Genomic DNA, 9,011 nt, shown 5'->3' with positions numbered 1-9,011 from the left:
ACGCAGCGCCGAGGAGAAGGAGGAGAGCGGAAGAACAGAGGGGATCTTACTACTTAGGTGCTTTGCGATTCCCCCTGGAATCGGTATCTTGGATTCGAGGTGGCAGGATAGGAGGTTGGACAGGAGCCTAATAGACGCGCGCCATTTGGCGCCCTGCTTTGCCGCGCCGCGTGCGCAGGTGCGCTGCCCACCCAGCCAACCGGAGGTTGGCGGTGGGCGGCGCAAGCTTGCGCACGATATGCTTTGAGACCTGGTGCATGAATTGCAATGTTGTTTTATGTTGTAATCTCGCCTGCAAAAGCACTGTAGTGCTAACGACGATGTGGATAAATGGCATTACAGCGCTATGTACAGCAGTCCATGGCAGGTTTGGCTGTCCCAAATATTTCTCACTTATGTATCTTCTCCTTGGGACGGGAATCGCACCTCGGGCGAGCGCTGAGCTCGCCATCACCGAACACGTGGTGTGTCCGCTGGAGTCACGGTGATATAGCGCGTACCCAGCAGCGCTAATTACAAAATCCCGAGCCCCGCCGGATTTTGGCGTCTAATAGTCCGCGCGCCGAGTCACCGAACAAGTGTTTAGACGTCTAAGGGCGGTCCTCTATGCCTTCTTGAAAGTTCCCTAGTCCACTCGTATTAGGGCCAGTTCCGATGAGCACCTCCAGAAAGGCTGAACACAAGGGCTCCCGCAGTACAAGCGGCGCATCCAGGGCCCGCCTCTACGCCTTGATACTGTCTGAAGAGCAGGAGCAACAACGCAGCTCAGAAGAGGCTGCTGCACAGGAACGGCAGAAGCTCCGTGTGGCTGCCTGGAAGCATGTGTCGCAGCTCATTGCAGAGATGCCTAATGTGCCGGCAAGGGCGGTTGAAGCGCAAGCAAAATGGATGCGCGAACTACGGGGCCACTTGGTGCGTAGACTTGGGAGTTCTGTGCTTCCTCAGCTGACAGGCAGTGATAGGATACGCTGGAGAGTGAGAAGAGTGGTGACATACTGCGTTAACCTGGCTGACGAGCGGCGCATTCACAGGGATTCATGACGCACCAATTGCGCGACCTCACACGCAAGCTCACACTTGACGCCGCACACTCGCTGTGCGAACGTACTCTCGCAGGCGAATTCGAAGACGACACGCAGCGGCTGATCACGCTGACCCTTGAGTTGCGTGGCTTCGGGGTGGATAATGATGAACTTTACAATGTGGTGCTAGGGGAAGAGCCGCGGGTATCCGATGAGGGAGATGGGGCGCACGCGTCGCATGATGGGGAGGTGGCAAACGCAAACAGATCACCGCCACAGGACGTGGAAGAAATGGAGGCACAGGAAGCACCACCGCTTCCCGCAGTACCATCGACCTCCCGCGGTGGAAACCCGAGTCAGGTATTAGAGCGTGATCTTGACCTGGAGGACATACCTTCTGCTGTGTGCTCGGTGGCTGTAGCAGGTCAAGGTCGGGGCCGAGGACGCGGTCGAGGGCGTGGTAGAGGGCGTGGTAGAGGACGCGGCGTTGCACACAATATCGAGATCACTGCTCACCGTAAGCTCGTAGAAGCGGAACGTATGGCCGAGTTTGCGAGAGAACGCGAAGACGACATCCGTCTTACAGGCGACACTACGGTACGTGCCGTTGCCATGCATGTCAACCTAAATTCACTGGCATCCCTTGGACTAGTGCACATATTGTATTAGCTCGGGCCGCAAGGAGTGTGTTTTCCACATTGGTGGCTCAAAGTGCACTGCCTGCGCCGTGAACAAAAAGGGCTGCCAAGGAAGCGAGAAGAACAAAACCACAGACTATGTGCCGGTCCAGGCTGTCGACGACGAAGAAGGGCCGGCAGCGTCAAAGCGCACGCGAGTCAGGAAACGCGGCTCTCCGAGCCCTCAGAGGACAGACGGAAACAGTGTGTGCCACTACTATTTCTCGAGGTCATCGCGCTAACGAATGTGTGCAGAGCGCCCCAAAACCGTGGCGTTCTCGCTTGTCGCCGCAGAGCCGTCTCGTGTCCCTTCATCATCGACGCAGGCTGGTAGTTCCTCCCGCATGGGCGAGTCAGTAACGTCCGACACTCGCACACTTTAGGATCTAAAGCTTGCCAAGGTCGGGCGCATCTGTTCGCAGGAGAAGGCGCTGATATCCTAGATGGGCTAAAATTTATGCGGTTCTTAGGGATTAGTCCCTCCGGGATGGCTGTCGATTCCAGATAGGATATTGCTGCTTTTGCGAGTTATGATCCTCATCATCTCAGAGAGGGCCAGTCTCACTATACGCACAGATGTTGGCCTGTATGGGACGTCTTCTTTCAAGTTCGTTGAACATAACTTCTTGCTTGGCGAGCTGGCTAGTAGACGGAGCAGATTTAGTCGTGAGTCTGGCTCTGGCTCGCGTTGACCTGTTCCGATATGTGGAAAACAAGCTGTACGTGACATCCGCATGGCGTCAAATTGGTACTGCAGTCACTTGAGGAGGTTGATGCCTCTTGCCAATGCATTGCTGTAAAAATAAGATACCAGACGGCCGAGAGCATGAGACTTTCAAGGCGATCCTGTGCTTCACCTTGCAGGGTACACCGTTGAATTGGGCTCAAGTCATACAAGCTGAATATTTCGGTTTCTCAGTCGGCTTGCCAAAATAAAGCCATGTTATCCCTACCGGCAGAGTACACTGTCGACGATATCACCATTAATCTCGGCACCACCGAACAAACCGAACGTGATGCCCAGAACAAGGAGGATGAAGGCCTGCAGCAGGAGCTTGTAGTTGCGTGCATGGGCAGAGCATTCACGAACGCGAGCTCTCGGACGGTGACTGTGTCGCCCGTGAGTAATGGCTCCCCAAGGGTTTCTATTGCAGATGGCCAATGGTATTGGGGGGGTTGTCCGGACGTGGATCTTCGATGCGCAGGGCGTGAAAGGCCGCCACAAAACACGGCAGGGTTCATCGGCGGACTCCGTGGGGAACACCTGAACGGGAGCTGAAGCATCATCGCCGTCGTGCTCAGGGGATGCTCTCGTCACATTCGACAGACACGCCCAGTATTCGTCTCGAAGGGTAGCTTGTGTATTCGGCAGAACGTGCGCAAATGTCAGGTATGCAATTATCCGATGAATGGGGGATACAATTACTTGTGGCGGGAAAAGCAAAGCAAAGCGGTTCTAGTACATCACCAAAGAAAGCAGTCCAGGTATTCCGCCGTATCACGACCCCTGGTTTTGCGATGGCGGTGGTGGCGGGGGCGCGTCCGCGTTTTGTATTGGTGCGCTGTGTTCAGCCTCCGCAGCCTTGGTCTCCGCTTCTATCCGCTCACGCGCACGTACGATTTTGGACTGGAGGTAGTGTGACCAGTACTGTGAAGTCGACTTCTTGCCCGGCTGCGGTTTTGGCGGCGCCGCAGGTGGCGAGTTCGCTTTGAAGAGGTGTTCGCAATGCTGGCGGGGCAGCGTGTTAGTACGTATGTGCGCAGAAAGAGAGGAGAACGGGCGCACCTGTAGTACTGTCTCCATAGGGTCCTCTTTCTTCGCATTCAAAATGAGACGAGCCTCGTCCAAAGTCATCAGATGCTCCCGCGTCAGACGGTCGGTGAATGAGCCTGAGGTCGCGTTCCGCATGCCTGCTACGTCGCCGCTGATAGCTTCTGGCCTGTATTTTGCATCTACACAGAGTAGGATTGGTTAGCTGAAGCCACCAGAACAGTGCGTAAAACACGCACTTGCGGCAGCCTGCCTTCCGGCCGCAAGGAACGCCTTGCCCAGTATTTGTGCGCCAGCAATGGCAATTTGTACGATTACTTTTGGTGAAGACTATTTGCAGTCAGTACCACGGCATAATATTTGTATAAACGCGGAACGCACCATGGATGTGACTAAGAGATGTGTGGATGGACAGAGTAAGTAGCTGGAGGTCGGAAGAATGTGAGAGTTCCCGCGGCACGCAGCGGACAAGAGTTGATGCGCCCGCGCGCGGTCCAAAACCAAAATTTCGGCTCGCAACTTTCGACCCCCACCGCATTCAGCTTGTGCTCCTCCACCGCTTCTTGATTTTCTTGTGCTCTGCTTGTTTGAATAATATTGCTATGTCGCAAATATCAGAGCACAAGACAAAAAAGCGCAAGCCTGCCGCAGCAGCGATGGCGGACGAGTCGTCTTCTAAACGCTCAAAAACGGAGAAGGTAAAGAAGGACAAGACAAAAGACAAGGAGAAGCGGAAGGGCAAGGAGGTGCTGGACTCTCAGTTCCGAGTTGTCGAGGCATCACTTCTGCTCTCAATAGCTCCTGTTTTCGCGAACAACTTGCGAGCAGGTGCAGAGGAGATGCTAGACTCAATGCTGATGAGGTACGAGGGCCTATGTATATGCCCCATGCAGACAATAATAATGAAACAGCTTGTTCCGTGTGAAGATATATTCCTGCGCTGCAAGGTGTTGTGCTTGCGCACCACAATCTCCGGTTCCTTGACTCGAAAGCGGCCATTAAGGCCGACTGCCCGTTCGCGAATTGCAATGTCAGCTTTGAAGCGATCGTATGGAGTCCGTATGTGGGCCAAAAATTAGGTCCGTCCAAAGCATTCTCGTTTGCATCAGACATGATATTTAACGCGGCGTACAGTGGGCAAAGTCAACCTCTACTCGCCAGACCACGTCTCTCTCCTCGTCCACCGGACATTCAACGTCTCAATACCACGGCACCACATACCGACTGACAACTGGGAATTCGAGTATGGTCCTGCAGAGGATGACCCCGAGTTTGGCGCGGAGCAGACCTCCGAGAGCCCTGAAGATGCGGAGATACTCGAGGAAACGACGGAGAGCAGTGGGCGGTGGGTACATAAGCTGACGGGCGACAAGCTTGGAGGCAAGAATGGACACCTGGAGTTCACTGTGACTGGGTGTGTCATGGCTTAGATCGCCGTCGTGTTTCTGCTCATGAGCTTTCCCTACAGTCTTACGATCGCGAACCGGATGCTCTCTCTCGTTGGGTCCATACAATCTGATCCTTTCTCTCCCGACCACGTACCAGATCATTCTGTGTACACCACTGCTTCGAATTCTACTCAGCGGAAAGTGCGAGAACGCAGGCCGCCAGTCGAGGTTCCCGAGGTCGTGGAAGAAGAGGCAGACAGCGACGAAGAGGACACCTTCCAGGCCCTGGGTCGGCTGGGCGACGAAGCAGCAGCTCGCGAAACGGCACAAAAGGCGGAAGAGCGGGCGAAGAGCGAGAAGAAGCGCAAGCGGAAGGAAAACAAGGAGTCTGCACAAGACGCAGAGGACGAAGAGCAGGCGGAGAAGAAAAAGAAGAAAAAGAAAAAGACGACATAGCACTGGTTGCGTGGATGGTAGCGAGTTGGGCCTTTTTCTGGTATCTTTAAAATACATTCCCGCCCGCGGGTTTTTCACTTCATCTTCTAGGCGTGTCTGTACGTCATGGTATCCACGCATGACCGTCGCCGTCGCTCAGCGCTCAGCACTCGCTGGTTTACCTTAACTGAAACATCAACAGCATGTGGCGCTGGCTGAAGACCCTTATGGCGCGGGCGCATCAGCCTCATTGCATCCTGGAGCCGTTGTAAGCCCTTGCTGTCGCGCGGTGATTTGCATGTCCTGATCAAGCTTAGACTCGCGCCCGTGCTTCGCACACAGTATACGGTGCTGTGAGATACTCTACAGCGGCACAGCGCTCGGACAGTAAACACCGTTAGGACCCTCGCAACATCGCTTCGTGCGGGTTTGGGGGTGTCTTCCCCTTCTATGACGGGCATCAGAGAACAAACTGCTAAACCTTCTAATGCGGTGCGAGTTAGTATATTAGGGTATGATTCAGGCTGGTTTGGGAGTTCAACCCCATTCCTGCTGTCCCCTGACAGCCATGTCCTACACTCTTGCCATCTTATTCTGCCTGCTTTTTCCTGTAATCAAAATTTTGTGGAACAGGAGTACCAGGCCGGCCCCTCTTCCTCCAGGCCTCCCTGCCGACCCGCTTATTGGCCACGCTCGCGTCTTTCCTCGAGACAATCCACAGCTTGGCCTGATGAAGCTGGCCAAACAATACGGTAAGTCGCGGCTCTGTCTTCACTCAGCCTTGACTCACTAAAAGTGCTCCAGGGGACGTGATGTACTTCAACATCCTGGGGAAGCAGTTCGTGGTCCTCAGCAGTCAAGTCGCTGCAACGGATCTCCTCGAGAAGAGGAGTGCCATCTACAGCAGTCGCCCTCACTTCCCGATGCACAATTTGTACGTACATCTGCGATATGTCTGGACTATAAAGCTCAGCACGTGCTGAGCTTGCGCTTATCCAGAATCGGCTGGGACGATATGATGTCTTTTCAGCCTTACGGCGAAGACTTTCACAATCAGCGCAAGATCTTCCAGCAGGCATTCACTCGTCAGGGCTGTTTGCTCTTCCGACCTATACAGCTTTACCAGACCCATGTGCTGCTGAAGAATCTGCTACGGGATCCAGAACGCCATACGGAGCATACTGGGCGGTACGCCTATGCGTCGGGATCATGTAGCATTGTATTCATGCATCGCGTTTGTCAGCTTCTCCACGGCAGTCATCATGGAGATCGCTTATGGCCACAGGGTCGTCTCTGACGATGATCCCTATATCGGTATTGCTGGAGAAATCAATGATATCCTTACAGAAGCCGGAGATTTCCCCTTGGTAGACTTCTTCCCAGCATGTAAGTGTGATACGCCTCGCAAGCCAGCTGTTCACCCCTGACCACAGATTCTAGTGCGACACATACCCGCTTGGTTCCCTGGTGCAGGCTTCAAACGTTTCGCCCAACGTTTGTCCGGTTATACGCCTCCAAAATACCCTGCTTGCTAAGTTTACCTTCAGGTGCCAGAAATACTATCAGAAAGACGCGTACTCTGCCAATGGACGAGATTCGACGCGAGATGGTGAGCGATGTATTTCCTCTTCTGTTGCCTGTTGTATCATGTCTCGTAGGCAGCAGGAACGGCTCAGCCGAGCTTTTTGTCCATGCAGCTGGAAGAACTAGAACGTGAGGGTAAAATGAATGACGAAGAACTGAATCTTCGGAATGTATCCGCTGCTCATATGTACGGAGGTACGTTACTGCGTTGGACGGTATCTTGTTTATCAGCTTCTCATCCTTCGACAGCTGGGGCAGAGACGGTGCGTGCGACGGGAATTATGTCCGTATACTCTGGTCTGATGGCTAGCAGACGTGGTCGACAATCCGCAACTTCATCGCGGTCATGCTTATGCATCCTGATGCGCAGCGCAAGGCGCAGGCCGAGATAGACAAGGTCGTAGGATCTGGACGCTTACCGGACTGGCCAGATCGTGAATCTTTGCCTTATGTGGATTGCGTTATGCACGAGGTGACAAGGTACGATCATCTCCCTTAGCATGGACTAGACACCGAATGAAAACGATTCATAGATGGTGCCCAACAGTGCCTCTAGGTTCGTTTTACTTTTCTGATCATGCGACTTTTATTCCGTGCTGACTTGACTAGGTATACCTCATGCATCCACGGCCGATGACGTTTACAATGGCATGTACATTCCAAAAGGCGCCACGATCATCTCCAATGCTACGTAAGTCCTTTTTCCAGTATCTGACTCTTATACCCCTAACCCTATACAATTACGTACAGAGCTATCGCGACGGACGAGATGGCCTACAAGAATGCATCGACTTTTTATCCTGAGCGCTTCCTCTCCGAGAACGGCGAGCCCCTTCCAGTGAACTCTGTCTTCGGTTTCGGGCGCAGGTAAGATACGGCGGGGTCGTGCTGGCTTCTTTGTCTCATTTGCTTATTCACTCATAACGGACCTTCTAGGATATGCCCCGGACGTCACCTAGCTGACGCAAACGTGTGGATCGTCATCGTGTCTATTCTCTCTGCCTTCGACATCGCGCTGGCAAAGGACAGTCGTGGTAACGAGATCCCCCCGGATATCAAGTTTAGCACGGGAATGACCTGGTGAGCAAAGGAGTTCACTTCATGCAGCTAGTGACCAAGTCCATCAATACAGCCATCCAGAACCTTTCAAGTGCAGCATTCGCCCTCGCTCTCAGAATGCAGAGCGGCTGATCCAAGAGTTGCACGTGTGAAGAGATACAAACTCGTGCAGTCATAATGTTGTCTACGCTCCATTCTTACAGTCATCGCGGCGCCAAGGACTTTACATTTTAAACAGGTCTTGCTTCGCTTTATGCGAACAGGGCGAGAAATCGTGCCGCGGACAGTAGGAAGAGCGGCGTCTCTAAATAAAGTTTGTGCCATTCTCACCTGCCTGAGAATTGCAATCAGGCGTGATCTTTACTGCCGTGGTCTCGACACCGATAGTATGTATACGTGTCAGGTGTCATGCGCTGATGTCGCTTCGTGGGGATAATTCCACTTTGCAGATTAAGTGCCTGACAGCCGCTTATGGTGAGTTTATCGCACCAATCTTCACGAGAGGTGTCGCACTCACACAAAGTTCTAACGCACCAGCGAGCTCAAGATGTCGTATTACAAGAATACCATGTCCTGGCAAGCCCCGGCTCGACTCCTTACGAAATATATTTGCCTCAAGTCACGCAATCTTGGCCGTCATACGTGCTCATGTTGGGTCACCGTCACTGGCTACACAGGTGTCGATCGTGCAAATTCCGTATTTGGTTCAGGAGAAGTAGCTAGGGTCCTGCCTTTCCCGCCGCTATGTATTACTTCATTGATAGGACGGGTCGGAGTTCCCGCCACTATCGAGCCTTGCATGCACTAAGCCTGGACTAGCAACCGCAGTGGGAGCCTTATATAGCGGGCCCACAATATGATGTACGTGATACGTTCCTCTTCTCTACCCACGGTCTTGCGGTGATGTCACATACTTTAGCCGTAATTATACCCTTCCTGGCGATTATCATTTGCAGAGCACTCTGGAATAAGTACACGCGACCTGCCCCGTTTCCTCCAGTCCGCCTGCAGATCCTTTAGTCGGCAGTCTTCGAGCCTTCCCTATCCACGACACACCCCGTAGGTCTATGCAGCT

The 9,011-nt window shown here is 53.3% G+C and overlaps 5 protein-coding genes across 5 annotated transcripts in view; 4 read left to right on the top strand and 1 right to left on the bottom strand.

The window, feature by feature from the left end:
* Nucleotides 1-654: 654 nt before the first annotated feature.
* PHACADRAFT_185522 (uncharacterized protein) lies at nt 655-2,082 on the top strand (the record flags this gene model as incomplete). Its single annotated transcript, XM_007397238.1, has 4 exons — nt 655-912; nt 1,032-1,619; nt 1,675-1,903; nt 1,955-2,082. The coding sequence occupies 4 exons, from the start codon at nt 655-657 to the stop codon at nt 2,080-2,082; spliced, it is 1,203 nt and encodes a 400-aa protein (XP_007397300.1).
* Nucleotides 2,083-3,197: 1,115 nt separating this feature from the next.
* On the bottom strand, nt 3,198-3,854 carry PHACADRAFT_197043 (uncharacterized protein; the record flags this gene model as incomplete). Its single annotated transcript, XM_007397237.1, has 4 exons — nt 3,198-3,428; nt 3,486-3,652; nt 3,710-3,787; nt 3,848-3,854. 4 exons carry the CDS (start codon nt 3,852-3,854, stop codon nt 3,198-3,200), a joined length of 483 nt encoding a protein of 160 aa, XP_007397299.1.
* Nucleotides 3,855-4,012: 158 nt separating this feature from the next.
* PHACADRAFT_258586 (uncharacterized protein) lies at nt 4,013-5,706 on the top strand. Its single transcript, XM_007397236.1, has 6 exons — nt 4,013-4,332; nt 4,398-4,549; nt 4,605-4,884; nt 4,939-5,354; nt 5,405-5,561; nt 5,611-5,706. Exons 1-4 carry the CDS (start codon nt 4,073-4,075, stop codon nt 5,312-5,314), a joined length of 1,068 nt encoding a protein of 355 aa, XP_007397298.1. The 5' UTR covers nt 4,013-4,072; the 3' UTR covers nt 5,315-5,354; nt 5,405-5,561; nt 5,611-5,706.
* Nucleotides 5,707-5,861: 155 nt separating this feature from the next.
* On the top strand, nt 5,862-7,961 carry PHACADRAFT_197041 (uncharacterized protein; the record flags this gene model as incomplete). The annotated part of the gene is made up of 13 exons (XM_007397235.1): nt 5,862-6,045; nt 6,098-6,227; nt 6,293-6,481; nt 6,537-6,679; nt 6,734-6,787; nt 6,841-6,902; nt 6,952-7,072; nt 7,127-7,140; nt 7,191-7,357; nt 7,411-7,433; nt 7,487-7,568; nt 7,628-7,744; nt 7,814-7,961. 13 exons carry the CDS (start codon nt 5,862-5,864, stop codon nt 7,959-7,961), a joined length of 1,434 nt encoding a protein of 477 aa, XP_007397297.1.
* A 440-nt stretch (nt 7,962-8,401) lies between these two features.
* PHACADRAFT_210407 (uncharacterized protein) overlaps nt 8,402-9,011 on the top strand; it is a 3,446-nt gene continuing 2,836 nt past the window's right edge. The window contains exons 1-2 of the mRNA XM_007397234.1: nt 8,402-8,410; nt 8,474-8,797. The gene's annotated coding sequence lies outside the window, so the exon portion shown is untranslated. The remainder of the gene's footprint in view (nt 8,411-8,473; nt 8,798-9,011) is intronic.

Source organism: Phanerochaete carnosa (assembly GCF_000300595.1).
Source record: "Phanerochaete carnosa HHB-10118-sp unplaced genomic scaffold PHACAscaffold_6, whole genome shotgun sequence".
Classification (NCBI taxonomy): Eukaryota; Fungi; Basidiomycota; class Agaricomycetes; order Polyporales; family Phanerochaetaceae; genus Phanerochaete; species Phanerochaete carnosa.
Note: the sequence above shows the minus strand (reverse complement) of the source record. Positions and strands in the feature narration are given on the sequence as shown.